Source organism: Amia ocellicauda, chromosome 23 (genome assembly GCF_036373705.1).
Source record: "Amia ocellicauda isolate fAmiCal2 chromosome 23, fAmiCal2.hap1, whole genome shotgun sequence".
In the NCBI taxonomy this organism is placed as follows: domain Eukaryota; kingdom Metazoa; phylum Chordata; class Actinopteri; order Amiiformes; family Amiidae; genus Amia; species Amia ocellicauda.
The window spans coordinates 19,174,402-19,193,604 of NC_089872.1; the positions used below are offsets into that span (position 1 = coordinate 19,174,402).

The following is a 19,203-nucleotide window of genomic DNA, read 5'->3' on the forward strand; positions in this document are numbered from 1 at the left end:
TTTTATACGTACACATCAGTTTTGCCCGCTGTATATCATCACAGGGTCCTCCGTTTTGATTCGCACGGGTGAGAAAAGATGTCACTGTGACCCAAAGTCTTACATCCTGGAAACATCAAAGGCAACCAGTGCCCTGAGCCGCTGAAAATATGAGCGCGATGTGCAGGCACCCACAGGAGGCGGCACGGTCACCCAGATTGTGTGCGCCCGCGCCGCGGGGGGCTAACGAGGTTTCTCCAGTGCGTCATTGCGGAGTAATCCGAGCCAGGTCACAGGAAAAACAGGATGTGGACAGAGTGATCCCTGGGTAATTCCTACTGGAAGACTGTTACCCACTGTCTCATTATGACCCTGTGGACGGGAGCGCAGGCATATTAATAGATCATCCCGAGAGCATCGGTAGAAATCGCCCTGTGTTGTAGAATATGCCGCCACAGATGATCTGACAATTTAATGAGGGAATAAAAGTGATAATCATCTCCCTATAGGGGACTTTTGGGAGCTTGATTAGAATTTATTGGTGCCCTTATAAAAGACACGAGAAGGAAGGTTGGAAGGATGAATAGATGTATTGAATTATAGATAAACGGTCAGAATACCAGACGTGACACTCAATATGTTTCGGGAATTTGTCCAAGAGAGAAGGAATTAGAATGCTATTTCTAAGATCCCATTGAATATATTGTGTTGAAATATCCTGCCTGGCAAAGACAGCATTGACTTGTATCCCATTCATTTTTTAAATCCTAAATATGATCCAGTAATATTTATGGGAACCATTGCAAAACATCCCAAATAATGAGATGTAGTAGACAATTGTTGGTTTGGTTTGCACAGAGCGCCAGTAACGTCTCGCCTCTATTGCTTTTAGCAGTATCAGGACACAAACATGCAAGGTGTGGTGTATGAGCTGAACAGCTACATGGAGCAGCGGCTGGACACGGGGGGAGACAACAAACTACTGCTCTATGAGTTGTGTAACATCATTAAAACAGGTAGGCCACAGTACACGCGCTGCGTCTCCACACCGGCTCGTCAGCACCTACTGGACAACCTGCGATGTCAAATTTCTCTGGGACTTAATTGGACGATGGCGTGAGGATTCATTGAACCCTTTAAGGAGAGGACTCTGCAATATCTGGAACCTTTTGCTGCTTAAAACTTGATGCAACCCGTCTGGATCTAGACTTGGGGTTCCCCGAGATATAGCCGTGCAGTAGAAACCCTTATGGAATGCAACAAATCATTAAAAGGCAACTGAGATTGCCTACCTAAACAGATCTGGTGTCATGAAAGGATTGTGGAGTCTGTGGTCACTCTCACCCATGACCTCCCCTGGCAGATGATTCCCACGTATTTAGAGAAAATTAATTGGTTGCTCTACATACAGCTAGGTTTAAGGCTGGACTCCTCAGTTCCCATCATCGCCCCTCTCTCTGCCCCAGCACTTCCTATTTTATGATCAACACTTGACTTTGTGTTTCTAACGCGCCCCTGTTCTAATGTATTTTACAGCCCACAAATATATATAAATAACTGATCAGGTGCCGGTTAGCAGAAGTCATGTGGTTTGGGTAGATGGGAGTGAGTCTGTAATTAACAACAGTTTGTTTGTTTTCGTTTCAGCTACTAAAGCGGACGGAATCGCACTTTACTTTCTAGGAGAATGCAACAATGTAAGTATTTCAGATGGCAAAGGTAATTTAACTGGCATCACCTTGGTGCTTTTGACGAAGGAAGCAGCACAGAGTTTTAATATGTCCAAAGTATTTAATTTTGACATATTAAAGGGGCTACACGGTTGAGCAAAGCCCTGATTCAGTCTTTTGTGCTCATTGTGCATTTTATGTCACCCAATGAGAGCTGGAACAATAAAACAAGAGTCTGGCAAAGATGACATGTATTTCAGTTGCTCCGACATGTTCACGTCTCCTACTAAACATGATCAATCCTTGAATTCTTTAGAAAAGAAGACCTGGGGAGAAATGCACAACGTAGAACTTGGGTTAACAACACATAGTCTCATAGTGCTTTGTATTCATATCTCGATACATTTCTTTTGTCGTTGGTGTATGTGTGTGTGTTTATTTTAAGGCTGTTTCCGTTTCCACCAGAGTCTGTGTCAGTTCACGCCCACGGGTGCGAAGGAGGGGCTGCCCCGGCTCATCCCTTCAGGGCCGATTGCTTTCGGGACGACCATCGCAGCCCATGTGGCCAAGAGCAGGAAAACGCTGCTGGTGGAGGACATACTGGGGGTAAGAGGGGCCGGCACAGCACCACGCTCCCTTGGGTTTGGGTGCTTAGCTATAGCTTGATGTTGAGCCTCGTAGTTTAGTGGCTTCTGGTCAGCTTTGAAGGTTAAGTTGTTATGAATTTGCGAACCCATTTCAGGTGTAGTTAATATTCCCACACAATTAACGTGTGGTGTTTTCGGCTAGGCCTTTTTGTGTCTGTGTCCAGAAATTACAGATAACTATTCATGAAGTATATTGATTGTATATGAAACTGGGGCCTTCACTCTGATCCTGGGTTTTATCAGGTTAGAAATGAAAAGATACAAGAAGAAAAAACAATTGTCTGATTTTGACATCGTCCCCCCCCCCCCCCCGAGAGCTTTACAAAGATAGTCTTGTCCTAAACGTATAGAGACTCGCGTGGGACTCGCAATCTGTTCGCAGCGCCCCCCTGAGAAAAGCAGCATTACGTCTCTGTCCTTCCTAAGTGCCGCCTGCCCGTGTCTCCTCAGGACGAGCGGTTCCCCAGAGGCACAGGGCAGGACTCAGGGACGCGCATTCACTCTGTCCTGTGTCTCCCGATCCTCACGGCGATCGGAGACCTCATCGGCATCCTGGAGCTCCATCGCAATGGGGGGAAGGAGCCCTTCAGCCTCAGTCACCAGGAGGTACGGTGCTCTGGACCGGAGACCTCGGAGTCACTCAGACCTCCCTGGTCTCGAGGCTGTCCTGATGCTGCCATGGATAAGATCAAATTCAGTTTGAGATTATTTGATTAAAAAAATCTAAACAAGTGATTTTGACAACGCTTTTTAAAATTGTATTATAATTCAATATGAAATAATGCATAACCTGTACATTAAATCTAATACTTACTTTTTTTTTCTCCTCCAGGTTGCCACTGCTAATTTAGCCTGGGCTTCTGTGGCAATTCACCAGGTTCAGGTAATACATGTCAATCATAATGCATGTACATTATAAGAGAAGCATCCTTGAAATGCAAACAAAAAGCATTTTGCTTTTTTCCCCCTTTTCATAATCACTGGCAAGAAAAAGCGTGGGATTTGTAGATTGGTTTGTGGCGCCTGTTCCCCCACTGAACTGGTACAGATTCAAATAGGCCACCGACAGTGTGGACAGATCTCTTCAGCCACAGGAGGAATGAGAACTTGTCGGCAACAGGCCAATTGCGTCAAGAGAGGAAAACAACAGCACACAGCTTGCACAGCGTGGCTGGTGTAGTTCGCACGCTGCTGGTTGAGCTGAAATCCACAGTGAACCTGTACAACACGGCTGTCCCTTGAGGCACAATTAATGCCGCGTTGTTTGTATAAAAACAGTTGCTACTAATGAATTACATAACCCCTACACACACAGTCCCCCCCCCCACATCCTCCTTATCTGTGATTCAAAGAGTAACGGTGAAGAAAAATCTAAATTTTATGAATTGATTCCTTATATCTAAACTTTTGCTCCGGTCGCACCTTTCTTCTATTTTATAAGCCCAGCTTTTAGTTGTTCTCCCATCTCTTGCATCCATGCCCTTCGTGTCTCCTCCTCCCCCTCCTTCGCATACAGTCAGTGCTCTTCCGTGCTCATGTTACATGCGTGTGTCCGTTCACTCTGCCCTGTGTCCTGTGTTGCAGGTGTGCAGGGGTCTCGCCAAACAGACGGAACTGAACGACTTCCTGCTCGACGTTTCAAAGTAAGCGTGCTGCGACCACCTTCGGGGAGATGAATATAGTGAAGGAAACAGCTTTGCCAATCAGTGTGCCTGTTGATGCGTTTGTGATCCATGTAAGGGGTTTTAAATTAGGCATCTGTGCTAAAACAAAACACATGTAACAACCTATAACAACCTGACTCGAGCTTTCGGTGACAAAACACATATGTATTTAGCAAGCAAATGCATCTTGTGCTTAATAAGTGTTGCATGTCTGACTTAATCCTGCAATATTTTTTTTCTTTTTGAAGGACATACTTTGATAACATTGTGGCAATAGATTCTCTACTTGAACATATAATGGTAAGTCTATTGTCTCGAATGGAAGATATCAGAATATCTTACAGCTGCATGATCTTTTGGAAATATTTCAGAATTTAAAAACAGTCCCGACCCGTTGTTGGACAGCAGGTATGTCGCTCCAGTGTCGGGTCAATCCAACAGTTTGTGTATCCCGCCCCAATGTGCGCAGTATCCGAGTCAGAGCTCCTACGCGTCCATGGTGTGATTAATGAGCCCTGGCAGGGGGCGATGTGACGTGATGGAAATTGTGCCGTATCACCGGCAGAGTTTGTGCCGCTATAGCCACAGGAAGCTGACGGAGGGCAGGCATTAGAGGCTGATATTCGATTACGGACGGCCTGCTGGACAGAGGCAACGCAGGCTCCAGGAAGCAGCGTCAGTAATGGGGAGGCTGTGGTCAATTAGGCTGCGGCAGTGTGGCTGAAGGCCTGGAGTTGTTGTGGTTTGTTTTTTGTTGTTACACTACACTGCAGTCTCTCGCTGCATACCTGGACTGACCCTGGCCTCGGATGAACCCAGTCTTTACCCCCCCTTCTTCGTTGAACACGTGTAAGAACTGAGTAGTGATCTGGCCTTTCGAATTTTAATACACTCTATAACAAGTGAGATAATAAAACTACTTGCAGTGTGTCTGTAAATTAGCACCTTCTGGTCTGACATCATTTCAATCCAGTCAAGTTGAGTCTTTGAAGGTTATTTTGCTGGACAGTGTTCGGATGTGAAATTAGCTTTTTTGGGTATTATGAAATTTAGTAATTATAAGGTGGCAGTGAAAGGTTGTTGTTGCCGTCATACAGGACAATTCAAACCACACTGTAAAGCTTAGGCAAAAGGGGGGAAAACCATGTAATACCTTCTTGGTATTTAAGCGAACAGCATTGGCCTGTCCCTCAGAGGGCAGATAAGCACGCAAGCATTGTTGAAGTCCGAGTATTAATCAGTTGGATGCTTTGTGCCTGATGTAAATTATTGTGACTTAATTGCGACAGTCCCTGGCCCGGCCCAGACAGACCGTAGACACTTGGATTGATAATGAAGCCCTGCGGAGTCGGATAATTAGCCATCCAGAGACTAGACGGACGCTGGGGAAATAGGTGTGCGTCAAATGCGATACAAGGCCTGTGTGTCGCATACCTTTTGCAAGTTATGCATTCGCGTTCCCGTGTCTTGTAACTCCTAGGTGGCTTTTGCAAGTGTGGCATTTGGTCATGAGTATTCCTAACGTTTGCTTCTACCCGTTTCCTTCTGCCATCTGTTCTCTGTCCCCTTGTCTTTCAGATATATGCAAAAAACCTGGTGAACGCCGACCGCTGTGCGCTCTTTCAGGTTGACCACAATAACAAGGAGCTGTACTCGGACTTGTTCGATATCGGGGAGGAGAACGAAGGGAAGCCAGTCTTTAGGAAAACCAAAGAAATTAGGTGAGTGCTGCCTTGACTCTTCTTGACGCACGAGCACGATGTCCATGCCAATTGATGCATGCCTTATAATATCACACCTCAGACTGTATCGCCAGTGAGTCTTAAAGCTTTGGCTATTCAACCAATGTTTAATTCCCTTTTTTTTACTAATTTATGAACATGTTTACAAGATTTTGTCTAGGCAGATATCTTTAACACCATACCAGCCCCTACTATGACTAATTCTGGGCATGTTTGTCTCATCTCAAAAAGTAAGCACGTGTTTATCAGTTCTGTCAGGGCTGTTGCTGGAGTATTTCCAATCCAAGGCAGTTGTCCTGTCCAGAATAAAATGCTCCTACGGTTTTGTGTTTAGGTTTTCTATAGAGAAAGGAATAGCGGGGCAGGTGGCAAGAACAGGAGAGGTCCTTAATATTCCTGATGCCTATGCAGACCCACGCTTTAACAGGTGAGACGCACACCTCTGGCCGGCTTGTTTAGAGATCTGTTGTTATCCGCTACTGTTCTCCCACTCAGTTAATGCTAAACAACATTTCCACAGCTGTATGATAGTTATAATTACTTATTCCTACCTACTTTCACATTGTTATACTTTTTTGTATCGTACCTGTAACCTTTCTCGTGACATTATAATGCAACAAAACTAGACTTCGAGCAGCAACTTAACATCAAACCTGTGATCTCTCCCTCTGTGTCCCTCCATCCTGCAGAGAAGTGGACCTTTACACAGGCTATACCACCCGGAACATCCTATGCATGCCCATCGTCAGCCGGGGGACGGTGATCGGTGTCGTACAAATGGTCAACAAGTTAAGCGGAAGTGCCTTCACTAAAACCGACGAGAACAACTTCAAAATGTTTGCAGTCTTCTGTGCTTTGGCCTTACACTGTGCTAATGTAAGTGCAGTCCATGTGATCAGGAGTGTGTTGATTCTCTGTTCGACACAACATTGTTCGATAGATTCTCAGAGATAAGGGGAAATTGTTCTCCTTTGTTATTAAATGTTACAGTATCCTAATCTGTGGAAATCGAAGTGGATAGATTGTATAGAAACGTCATATAGGTTTGCAAATGCATCATCTCGTTCCGAAACCCACTGCATCAATCAAATGCCCTCCATACGCTCGAACTCATTTCAGTTAATATCACGTTATGTTGCCTATCTTCACAGTCATTGGGTTCATTAATAATTTAAGGAGAAAGAACTGCGACCATCCGGGGCAATTTATATTTAGACATTATTCATCCGCTATCGTAAGCGGTTTTCATCTTTCTTCCTTCTTTATGATTTATTGATACAATGTGTTTAAGAGAATTTTGTCCTTAATTTAGCACATAATGTAGTTTATGATACCCAAAAATTAATGGCTCGGTTGAGACTGTGCGCAACTTGTACACGGATGGGATTTATTATAACTCGCAGCCCCTGCCAGTAGACGTCAATGTGCTCCTAGAACCGACGCTTGGGCCCATTTTCATAAAACTTCAATTTTGCGTTCGATTTGCCTCCCCTTTCATGAATGATTTTTCCAACTGACACCCAACAGTCCAAAAAGCATTTAATCAATTTTTTACAAGCTAAATTACTGCTCTGAAAAGAAAAACAGGTGCAGCAGTATATCTTTTATGATTCTAGCCCTCTGAGTTGTTGTGAAAGCCAGGTCGAATTGTTAAAGGTCCCAGTGTACAGGTTTCTGATCAAAATACACTGAAGCGAAGGCTGAATTGAAAATAAATGAGGACTGGAACAGCCCTCAACAGACAAAGTCATGGCAGACACAAGAAGACACCATTATTAATAGACTCCCTTTAGAGAGAACGTGCATCCCGCCGTCGAACCTGTTGCTTGATCTCTGAAATACGATGTTAACGAGTGGGAAACCGCGAGAGAATTAGATTGAATTGCTTATTGCACGGTGGCTTCCAGGAGGTCACTCGATCTCGGTCTGCTTCAGCCGTGTTGTGTAGCATCGATGCAGGTGGTATCTCATTAATAACTCTGAAGACCGTATTTGACTTTTGTGTTTGCAGATGTACCACAGGATACGACATTCGGAGTGCATCTACCGCGTGACCATGGAGAAGCTCTCGTACCACAGCATCTGCACATCGGAGGAGTGGAAGCACCTCACGCAGCTGACGCTCCCAACACCCATCTACAAGGAGATCGAGCTGTAAGCGTTTTTCGCCCGGAAAAAGGAAACTGTGATCTCGCAGGGTGGGAAATGTCCGAAACCGACCCGAGCTTTCGGTCACAAACTACAGGACCGTGAACTGGAAGAAAGGATTGTAACTTTGTTTTCTCTGCTCCGTTGATCATAGGTTTCACTTTGATATCAGCCCCTTTGAAGAGATCTGGCCGGCGATTTTTGTGTATATGGTCCATAATTCGTGTGGCAAAAACAGGTAAACGCCAAGTATTATAGTAGCTGTAGAAATGTAGAAACCTTGAAACTGAACGGATACAAAAACAGATTTAAAAAAAAAAAAAAACGAAGGAGAACGAGATGTTTATGAATTTAACAAATTCCTCAACTTTGCTTACAATAATTATTTGGCTTTGAATGCTGTCCCTTGAATGGCTGCAAAACATTTTAGAGAGATGGCTTAAGTAAATGCATAATTATAAATGGTACAATAATAATAGTAAGATAATATTTTAATAAGATTGTGTGCAGAACAGATGATACCAATTAATAGCTAACAAATATTACGCGAGGCAGCAGATTGGCTGGCAGCCATCTTGGAAACTGCTCAGCCTCGCTCACTGGGCAGCCCGGGGGGGCAGGAGGATATGAACACCTTGATAAATAGATCAACCCCCCCATTAAAAGCCAAATGCCCTCCGTAATTGTGACACGGCCGACGCTCTTGGCTCAGTGATGTCGGGCCAAGTGCCGGGGCCGCTGAGTGACTGGTGCTCGTCTCTCCCCTCCTGTCCCCGTCCGTCTCCTCACGCAGCTTTGAGCTCGAGAAGCTGTGCCGCTTCACCATGTCCGTGAGGAAGAACTACCGGCGCGTGCCGTACCACAACTGGAAACACGCCGTCACTGTGGTGCACTGCATGTACGCCATCCTGCAGAAAAACAAGGACATCTTCACAGAGTTGGAAGTGAGTGGGGGGACTGGGGGGGACTGCACTAGGTGCCTTTTATTATTTATTTTTTCTACAGCCTGTGACTGCAGCGGTTGCGATTTGTGTACCTTTTCATAAATCTGACCGAGGCAGAAGGGGAATAAACAAAAACATCTAAATATTCAAAAAACAATATTGCATCCCATAGAGAATCCATTCACACTTTAGAAGAACCTCTGCTTCCCTTCAGAAGTGTCCGTCGCCGGGTCAGGAGGGAGGCTCTGACCCCTGCGGGGATGTGGAGCTGGTGGAAATGAGTCTCGGGGGTACTTATATTTCTGATCTCCCTGCTTCTCCCGTCTGCAGCGGAAGGGCCTCCTGGTTGCCTGTCTGTGTCACGACCTGGACCACCGAGGCTACAGTAACACCTACCTGCAGAAGTTCGACCACCCCCTAGCGGCGCTCTACTCCACTTCCACCATGGAGCAGCACCACTTTTCCCAGACGGTCTCCATCCTGCAGGTAGAGCTCATATCAAAGCACCCGACACTGTAGGGCTCGAGGCCGGGTTCCCATGATGCTCTGCTCCCCGCGTACACGTGCCTCTTGGTCCGTCGGTGGAAAAACTACAACACAAGCAGAAACCAAGCTCAGCTGAACGCCTCATAAGAAGAGCTTTTGCTTTTTTATTGATCTCTCTCTTTCTCATAGCTGGAAGGGCACAATATTTTCTCCAACCTGAATTCCAGCGAGTACGAGCAGGTGCTGGAGATCATCCGCAAGGCCATCATCGCCACAGACCTGGCGCTGTACTTCGGCAACCGGAAGCAGCTGGTGGAGTTGCTGACGACCGGAGCGCTGGACCTCAACAACCACGCACACCGGTAGTACAAGCTGCCTCCCGCCCTGACTAGCCCGTCCACGGTCACCGATCCAATCACTGGAGGCTTAGAACCAGCAGAGTAATAGTGACTGTAGAAGTGGAATTAGATTTTTAAAGGAAAGAAGTAGAAATAAACCACACAGCAGGGACACTCTAAAGACCAAATGCCAACCTATAATTTTGCCATAATGTTGATAATGGTGGCATCCAACGAACAGAAGTGATTTACCCCTGTATGTCCCACTGTGCCGTCCCTGGGGGCAGTAGCCGTGTGATGCTCATCTCTTGCCCCGAGTGCTCCAACTCTCTCTGTTTTGTTGAAAGGGACCGCGTGATCGGTCTGATGATGACCTCTTGTGACCTGTGCTCGGTAACGAAGCTGTGGCCGGTGACCCGACTGACTGCCAATGACATATATGCAGAATTCTGGGCTGAGGTATGGCCTTTTATTTTAATTAGTTTCATTATCACGCATACCTGTTTTTCAATTTTACAGACTGTTGACTTTCACCAATTTATCTTTACTCCGTATCTCTGTCCGTCTCTGCAGGGAGACGAAATGAAAAAGATTGGCATGCAACCGATCCCTATGATGGATAGAGATAAGAAAGACGAAGTTCCCCAGGGTCAGGTGAGGACTCAGTTTTAACCCTCATCATCTCTAGCTAATGGGAGGGAGGGAGAGTATGCTTTACAACTGACAACAGCTACACCTTATCAGATACCAGAATTATTTGTATATTGTTTCCATTTAAATATTATCCTGTCGTATTGAAAACTAATGCAACTCTTCCCACAGAGATGGTATTTCTTACACCACTACTTTTGCTTTGTTAATGTTAGTTTTAGTCCATATTAATCCATTTTTAATATTATTCCTTTAACAAATTCCCATCTCTTCCTCCCGTAGGTGGGCTTCTATAATGCTGTAGCTATCCCATGTTACACCACACTGACGGAGTTATTTCCTGCTTCAAACCCACTTCTGAGAGCATGCAGGTACAAACACCTTTATCATTATATTTTAAGTATTAAGTTAAACCGTGTGTGTTGTGTCGAGTGGCTGTGCGCGCCTTGCTCTGTAGACCTGCTTTACGTGTCTGGATAGTGTAGCTTTAAGCCATTGTGTCCTTGAACTATCGGGAATGCAAACAAACCGTGTTGGGTGATATGAAAAGCTCGACACTGCGTCAGCACCAAGGTCCGGGCTGGAATTCACGGGCACCCGTCCCAGACGCTTCGGAGCCGCGCTCGGGGGTGGGGGTGGGGGGGCGGATCAGCAGACGTGTAAACTACATCAACTGCTAATTGAAAGGCATGGTCTGAAAGATCGCTGCTCGGGTTCTCGCATCGTGGGGCTTATTGGGTTAAAACGTGGACCGAAGGACAGCCCCAGTGAGAATTTCCCCTCTGTTGTTGATCGGCTCGACGTCCTGACGATTTTCCCCTTCAGAGGCTGATGTGTTAGAATTTCATTTATGTTGAAATGGTGCGTCATCGGGCGGCGGACTGGGAGAAGCCACCAGCGGGGTCTGATCGGGGAGATATATGAAGCGCTGGTGTTTATCAATAGATGCATTCTTCTGTAGAGACCCCCTGGTATTCACTTTGACACCACAGTCACCTGATACCACTGAGCAGAGCAGCAGTGGACTGAATGCTTTTATTAAAATCCATCCTAATTATATTTATTCCTGGTGAAAATAGTTTATGATCCTCGCATCATATTTATATTTTCCGATTTTGAAATAGTGTGAAATTTTGCAGTAAACAAATCCTTGCAACTGATGAATGTTCATGAGTGATTTCCAGTGCTTCTATTTATTTACTTTTGTCTATTTATTTAGGGAAAACCTCGCCCAATGGGAAAAGCTGGTTGAAGGAGAGGACCCGTCCAAGTGGGCCCCCTCTCAGTCCGATACCTCAGAGTCTGCCGAGACCATTCCTGTGAAAATAGACAATTGACTAGAGGAGGGCTTGGTACAGAGGCGCATTTCCTGCCAGAGACTCTGCAACTCCAGCGAACGGCCGATTTCCTGTGAAGGCAGGGAGTGGCGCAGTGGCTGAGAAGGTGATTTAGCGGGAGGACATTAAAACCATACAGTTACCTCATTGGGTGATGGAGCTCTTTACACTAAAGGCGTCACCGGGAACAGTGACCTTAGGGACTTCAGCTGAAGGGTGCGGTGGATTGTGATCGGATCACCTGAACCACACCGCTTGGGAGTCTGTTTTTAGAGTGGACTTAAATTTGAGTTATTTTTTAGTTTTAACCGATTTTCCTTTGCGGTCTGTATTTTTGCTGAGGCCTTAAATTCCAAACCCTGACCATTTCCCTTGATTTTAAATCAGACTTTTTGACATTCTGGGGGTACAACCTATCGAAATGGTACTTTTCACGGGACGGGTGGATTATCTGTGCATTGGGATGTTGAGCCGGGATGTTTATGGAAGATTCATGCTGAGACTAAACAAGGTTTGTTGTCTTGATGATGCATCTGTTATCAAAAGAATAATACAATAACAGTACTCGAATACAGCTCTGCAAAACATTAAGAGGCCACTCCAAGTTCAGAAATCAATGTTAAGTGGTCTCATTTTTTTCCTAGAGCTGTATATTTATCATTCATACATACATACATACATACACACCAACCTCCCAGGTGCAAGGTATGGCAAATGAGTTTTTCCCGAGATAAATGCTCTCCGCTGTAGTCCTAAAGATAGGCAGCGTTCCTTCACAACATCTCTTTGCCGTGCGTTCTGGGAACCGACATGTTTTCAGCTTTATAGACCATAACAAACGAGTAATCATGGCAGAGGTCACCACATAGAGCTCACCAGACACTTCAGCAGCTCTATAAACCAGGCAGCCCCAACACAGTCGTGTGCACTTTGGCTCCGTAAGGGGCTTTCGAAGCCATAATAGATGGAACCGAAAAGGAAAATTGAGGAAAAAGTCCCAGTTAGTTTTAATTTAAAAAGCATACCTATTGATTGAAATGAGACACCATAAAATTAAGTATTTGGACCCGACTTAACCTCCCCCCAAATTATGGACTGTTTTTACAATATCCAGTGAATTGTTGCTAAAGGGCTACAACTGAAACTGACAGCGAAGGGAGTTGTTTTGCAGATCACGGTTTAGCTGCTCGGATCTTGCCCTGTCCACAGTGGTAACACTACCCCCCTCCCCGTGTCTCTTGATTTGAAACCTCCAGCCCAAATACTTTTTGCCTATTTAATTCCCTGCTCTACATTCGTGTCAGCCAAGCAGAGCGAACTGCGACAGGCTGTAATTACGCCACAGAAAAATATCAGCTGACACGCCTTGAATTATTTTATCACATAAAAGGCTCTTAAAAGAAATGTGGCATGCCCTAATTTGATGTCCTTTTTTCTGAGATAAAACTTACAGGGGTGAGAATGTTTAAGAGCAGTATGTTGTTTTTCAGAGCCTGTGCTATTTAAGTATCTGTAGATTTCTAAAGTGGAAACTTGTGGCGTTTCCCGGTGTTGAAGGACCTCGTAAACCAAGGGACAGACTGCGTTGACCGTTTATTGCCAACCGAGGATTACTGGGTGGAAAATGTTCTTTTGGTTTCCATCAAGACGTGTGGGAGATCGCACTTATCGTGTTTTGCCATTTATATTTGAAGAATAACAAACTCAGATTTCCTTGCCTAGTTCAAATTTTGCCCAATTCTCGAATGCAAAATGTAAGCCTCCAGCGAGCCCAATGAAGCCATATAATTTACCCGGCCTAACCTGGGTAGCTTCAATTCATACGGACTCTGTGCGTTTCCATCTACTAACCAAATGGTTTCTCAGTTATGGTAGAAAGATCAGAAACAGATCTGACTGGCATTCTGTGAGCTAGAGAAGTGCTTTCATATCTGTCTCCGTGTCAGGACTAGTTCTTAGAAACGTCTTTAACAGCAGATGAAATGTCACATGAAGTAAAAATGCCTCCGATGTGAATAAGCTAGAGTCTAAAGCATGAATGTAGACAATACGTGTTTTGAATTCAATTTCCAATGTGGACTTTCTATAACAGTGGTTGCACCTTAAGTTGATGAAAATATTACCTATATACCTAAAACAGTTGGTAGACCATGGCTTTAATACTAGACTTCAGTAGTAAGAGCGATGGGTAGACTTTATTGGTGCTAATTTAGGATGGTTATCTTGCACTTTTTGGCCCAGGTTTAGTTCCCTCTGTCCTAAACCTGGGTTTCAGAGTCTTTATTGAAAGGTTTCCTGCCTTTTGTAAAGTCTGCTTGTTTGGCGCAATTTTTTTTGCTTCGTCTGCACTATGTTTATAGGTTGTTTTTTTTTTTATTAGTTTTAAATTCAAATTAACTTATATTTTTAATACGAAAGAAAATGTTGGCCTTTTTTATACAAGTGTGTAAGATGTACAGAGCAGAACTGTATTTAATGTGAGATAGTAACCCACATTTTCAATGAGAAATGTCTATGTGATCATCAAGAACCGCAGAAATTTCATTAAATATTTATTCCAAACGATTAGTCAGCTTCATTAATGCATTTCATGAAGAGTTTCATAACGAATATGGTAGCTCTCTGTCTTCACTACAAATCACAAACATTGAACCTTTTATTTCAGGTTATGTTTGTAGTTTGTGCTTTTTTTTTCTGCAGCATTGTCTACATAGGACATGGAACTACTGTCACTTTTATGTTAATGCTAACCTATTAAAACAAAAGCTTTGGTATACATTGGTAATGTCATATAGTAAAAATAATCAATTTAAACACCATGCAATGCACTGCGAATTATAACCCAAGCCTGGGAACATGCAAAGGCTGGTCAAGAACAACTTGCTCATTCCTGTTGACCAGGCGGTGCCCGAGAGAAGACTTCAGTGGCTCTTACAAGCAATTCCAGCTATGTTCCTCCATGTCCGATACCGTATGAATAGAGCTGCATCTGTAACAAAGTGACTGGTCCAGGCTGTGCTGACCGGCCTGCGGGGGATCGAGCACTGTGGCCCGGCTTTAGCCTGGCGCTGACCCCGCCACGGCCACCGGAGAGGACCGCAGCGATCCTGGAGACGGGTTTCACACCACACCCGGGGGTTGAAGGTGTCAGTATGTGTGCCCTGTGCTATGACGCCCTGCTGTTTGTGCTGGGTCGTTGTGCGTCTATTACATGAACAAACCAGGGCTGGGGACAATGCTCAGAAACCGCGAGGTGAGGATTTGTCATTTAAAAACATTTTTGGACCCATTCTTACTTGCACACCTTTGCGCGAGAACCCTTTCAATCGTCCTATTGCAAATCTGAAATCGCATGTTGAGGAAGGGTGGAATGGTTTTCTTTTTAAGGGAAGCTCTTGGTTTAGCAAACGTTTTCAGGCCAGTCAAGATGAAGGGGATGAATCTGCGAATATTTGCCCTTTAATGTGTGAACCTCTTTATTTTCAAATCAAGCCAGGCTGTTCTATTGTTTGTGCTTAAAACCCCACAGCCCTTCTAGTTTCCATTTAACTCCACTATGGATGCAGTTCTGCTGTCAGACCCCTCTTGTGTGCAGCAAATTCCTTATGAAGACAAACCACGAGAGAAGCAAGGACCTCGAAGCCCATCACCTGCGAAGTGCTGGGACGGTTTTCAAAGACACGGCTGTGCGCATGCGTTTCCCGCCCCTGCCAAAAACAAAACGGAACGTTCTATGCCTGTCCAACGTTCTAGAACCAGTTTTTAAAAATACATTTAATTGAAGTGCGATGTACAGCGAGGATGTTCACGCGTTGCTTCAACTGGGACCCAAGCAGCACATGCATAGTTAACATGTCCAGAAACTGCGTAAAATATGGGCAGTCATTCCTAGATTGGATCAATTATTGTTCTGCTCTGTTACACTAACAGACCATTACTTTACTAATACTTTCAGATCTGAACAAAGCTAATAGTGAGAGTCAGTGACGTAATTTACTGACGGTAATCTCAGATGTGATTTAAGAACAAATCAGTATCTTGTGTGTAAACGGAGAACAAATACATAATTGTATGTCCAAAGCTTGTGTTTCTTTTTTCCCCCCCACACATTGATTCAGGGTAGCATACCAAGTGCTTGGTTACTAATTTAAATAAATATATAAGCTGTATTTTTTTGGTTTTGTTTTGTATAAAATGTATATGCAAGTGCAATAATTTTGATCTTAAAATCGCATTTATAAATTATAAATATTGTATATGTTGTTTTTTCCATGTATTCATTTGCAGTCTTTGTATTTAAAATACTATTATGTTTGTACTATAGCCCATCGAGACCATTTATTATACGGTTGTAAATAAATACACAAAACAAACTTGTCTTTTTTTTGTTCTGCATTTCCTTCCGTGCGATGAAACGGTCAACATGTTCCTCCCGAGAGGCTTATTGTAGCCACGACCATTTATGGAGAAAGAGCATTTCTCCACATTGTTCAAATTCCTTTGTTGTTCATCACAAGAAAGCCCCTATGCCATCGACTTTTTTCAAAGACGCTCCACCAGATTATTTTCTATGACGTAGTTAGACCTGCAAAACCCAAAGGTGTAATTGTTAAATTGTTTGCAAATAAACTATTTTGCAAGCTTCAGTTCTGCAGCTCTCCTCCTCCTCCCGTTTCATCCACAATAAACTGTGCCAAGATACTCACTGTGTTCCTGTGTGGTGCAGTATCATGCACATGTATGTTGGCATGTTCTGTGGTTCACAACAGGAATTGAGGACATTTCCATTTATGATGAAATCAAACTTTGCATCACTTTGTGAGGTGGACTAGAGCAAGCAAGTAGAGACATCTGATCTACAGGACTTCAGCTTGCTCTTGCTGACCAAATGCAGGGTGGTTTTATGGTTTTATAGCTTAAACGTGCCCTCTAGTGTTGTTCTAGCGCTGTGCAGGTCCAGTCCCTCCTCACAGGCGTGTGAATCTCAGCGTTCGATTTGGATCCTTGGGTTCAGGATTCGATTCCAATTATCATTTCAATGCAGTAAACCGTTGAATAGATCAAAGTAAAATTTTGCATAACACCGAATACATTTTTTCTAACCTTGAGTAAATTGTAAATGTCTTTAAAATTAGCCAACCCAGAGAGCCATCCGTCCGTGTTTTCACTGGCAAATGTTAATTCCCGAAAAGTAACCGGTGTCCTCGTCCTTTACCCCTTTTCAGAGCTACAATCGCACTGGGTCAACGCTTCGTTTCCTCTCGCCTGGTGAGGTGTGAATGCGGGAAGCTTGAGAGAGTATCTCTACAATTAGTATTATGAATCTCCAATACACTATTACAGTGTTATCCAATGACGTCTTACACACGCTGCACAGAACCAAGCCGGATTAAATAAGTAAATGTGCAGTAGCCACGTGGAGAATTACACAACCCCAGATCAAAACCCAACAGGAAGACGTGCAAGATTCAAATACGCGTAAATTCAAATCACTCCGCAAATTTTGACAACCGTCTTGATGGTGAACTTAAGCGGCTCTTCTGTGTGACGTCATCCGAGGACACGCCTTCTCTACATGTGGGAGCGTCCCTGACATATACTTACTATACGATTCATATATAAAACCAAAACATGGTATTTTAAAGTTGTATAGGTCAATGTATTAAAACACGTTGTAAGGTGGACTTGCTGTGCTCTCTGGGAACTGACTCGTCACACTGCCACAGATGTGCAGCACCGAGGTGGTACAATCGGGTACAAACCCCATATATGATGGTATTTAACTCACGCGTCCGAGGGTAGGAGAGGAGATCGGCAGGGATGTCCGGTTGGGCGCTTTATCGTCAGGAACCGAACAAACAAAAAACAAAACAAAAACCGACGGACTGGGTTGTGTCAATCTGCGAGTAAAGGGATACAGCTCGAATCCTCTTCAGCGTTCTAGAACCCGTAAAGCCGCGCCAGGGTTCTAGAACCCGTAAAGCCGCGCCAGGGTTCATGCGCAGTCTGTTCCTGTTATTAACCACTACTTTAACAACAGGCGAAAAAAAATAAAGCTGTAGCGCATCCAAGGCTTGTAAAGGTCCCCCCCCCCCCGCCGGCTCCTACATCCGGGAACACACTCTCCCGCCTCCCTCACCGGGTGCACCGAGCACAATCGGTACCAGCGTCAAACCCACGTTTCATTTACTGAGCCATCGCAGCCAATAGGACAATTCTATTCTAATTGTGATTGACGGGCTCCTCTACATGACCCCTTAGAAAATAAACTGCAATCAAGTCCCTAAAAAACATAATTAAACATGAAAAGAACTTTACTGGAGTAGAAAACACTAAAACTAAACACCCTTTGTGACTGGGTGTTTTAGATAACTAGCAGCCATTTATGTTTCTCCCTTTTAGGCCTAGGCTGCTGTCCTTGAAACTGGAACCATGTGAAACCTGGAAAACTCATAAAAATCTATAATTGGAATTTGATCATGGATACAGAATCGTGATTCTTACATGAATCGTTTTTCCCGCACCCCTATGGATGCTCACTAGCAGTTTTGCCAGTATATTTGTTGTTTAATAGGTTTATAGTCTGTATCTGTAAGGTCATGTTGATAAACATTTATGGTTATGACTATTCCTGCTGCAGGAGAGCAAGTATGCCTTTGACAACATGACATTTATTTATAATATATATACGTGTGTGTGGGAAAACTATACATCAGTAATACGGCCTCCAATTCACTGGTATTATTGGTCTTTGGTTTGGGTTGAACAGGGGTGTGAGAGCTGCCATGTTTGTCTGGGAATGCTGGGAGGTTAGGGGCCATCTTGGTGAGGGGCAATACTGGATTAATGTTGGTAATGGAGGAAACCTGTTTTCCAGCATGGACAGGGCTGGCTCATTTTAAAGATGGAAGGGGATGTCAAAAATAAATAACAGAATTATTTTTAATGGTAATTCAGCTCATTGTTTTTTACCTTTTTCGTTTTGTTACATTGGTTTGTTCTAGGGAGGGGTCATATAGAGCTAGGGTATATAACCAGGTGGTGGAGGAGTAAGTTGGTAGTGTGCTGGAGGTCACATGAATGTGAAAACCACTGCAAACCTGAGTCCAGGTAGCTCTGTGGTGTCAGGTATCCTGCTATGGGAGTTTATTTCCTCGTATGTTGGTTCTTTTCTGAATTTAGTTTTGAAACCTCCCGATTCTTTTTGTCAGTTTTTTTTCAAAAGTGACAACAAATAAATTATATATTTTTTGGAAAAAACATGTGTGTGTGTGTGTGTCTACAACTGTTTTTTTTTTTTTTTTTTTTTTTAACACCTGACCCTTGGTCCACAACAATACATCAATGATATCTTACTGTGGATGGCTTCTAAACTTGATTTACGGTTGTTTAGTGATTATACTACCACCCATCTACTATGGAGTTAGTGTAGTCAAACTGAGTTGCATTTCCTAGATATTTCCATCAACACTGATGGTGCATTCAAAATGTCAACCTTTTGGAATCCCACCGACAGAAAAACGAATCTGCAAACCTGAAGTGACCATCACAGGATTAAAAACATACCTTATAGTCAATTCATACGTCTTTAAAGACA

The 19,203-nt window shown here is 43.9% G+C and overlaps 1 protein-coding gene across 4 annotated transcripts in view; it reads left to right on the forward strand.

The window, feature by feature from the left end:
• Positions 1 to 14,168, forward strand: part of pde10a (phosphodiesterase 10A) — a 53,680-nt gene extending 39,512 nt beyond the window's left edge. For 2 of the 4 annotated variants that reach the window (XM_066696751.1, XM_066696753.1), the window contains exons 4-22: positions 872 to 995; positions 1,627 to 1,676; positions 2,115 to 2,255; positions 2,747 to 2,902; positions 3,129 to 3,179; positions 3,881 to 3,939; positions 4,209 to 4,260; positions 5,539 to 5,681; positions 6,037 to 6,129; positions 6,392 to 6,578; positions 7,714 to 7,856; positions 8,005 to 8,088; positions 8,644 to 8,794; positions 9,125 to 9,280; positions 9,470 to 9,642; positions 9,966 to 10,077; positions 10,192 to 10,272; positions 10,552 to 10,640; positions 11,489 to 14,168. In XM_066696751.1, coding sequence (XP_066552848.1) covers positions 872 to 995; positions 1,627 to 1,676; positions 2,115 to 2,255; positions 2,747 to 2,902; positions 3,129 to 3,179; positions 3,881 to 3,939; positions 4,209 to 4,260; positions 5,539 to 5,681; positions 6,037 to 6,129; positions 6,392 to 6,578; positions 7,714 to 7,856; positions 8,005 to 8,088; positions 8,644 to 8,794; positions 9,125 to 9,280; positions 9,470 to 9,642; positions 9,966 to 10,077; positions 10,192 to 10,272; positions 10,552 to 10,640; positions 11,489 to 11,606 — 2,163 coding nt within the window. In that variant the 3' untranslated portion in view covers positions 11,607 to 14,168. The remainder of the gene's footprint in view (positions 1 to 871; positions 996 to 1,626; positions 1,677 to 2,114; positions 2,256 to 2,746; positions 2,903 to 3,128; positions 3,180 to 3,880; positions 3,940 to 4,208; positions 4,261 to 5,538; positions 5,682 to 6,036; positions 6,130 to 6,391; positions 6,579 to 7,713; positions 7,857 to 8,004; positions 8,089 to 8,643; positions 8,795 to 9,124; positions 9,281 to 9,469; positions 9,643 to 9,965; positions 10,078 to 10,191; positions 10,273 to 10,551; positions 10,641 to 11,488) is intronic. The other 2 variants (XM_066696752.1, XM_066696754.1) reach the window with 1 other exon arrangement.
• The last annotated feature ends 5,035 nt before the right edge of the window (positions 14,169 to 19,203 follow it).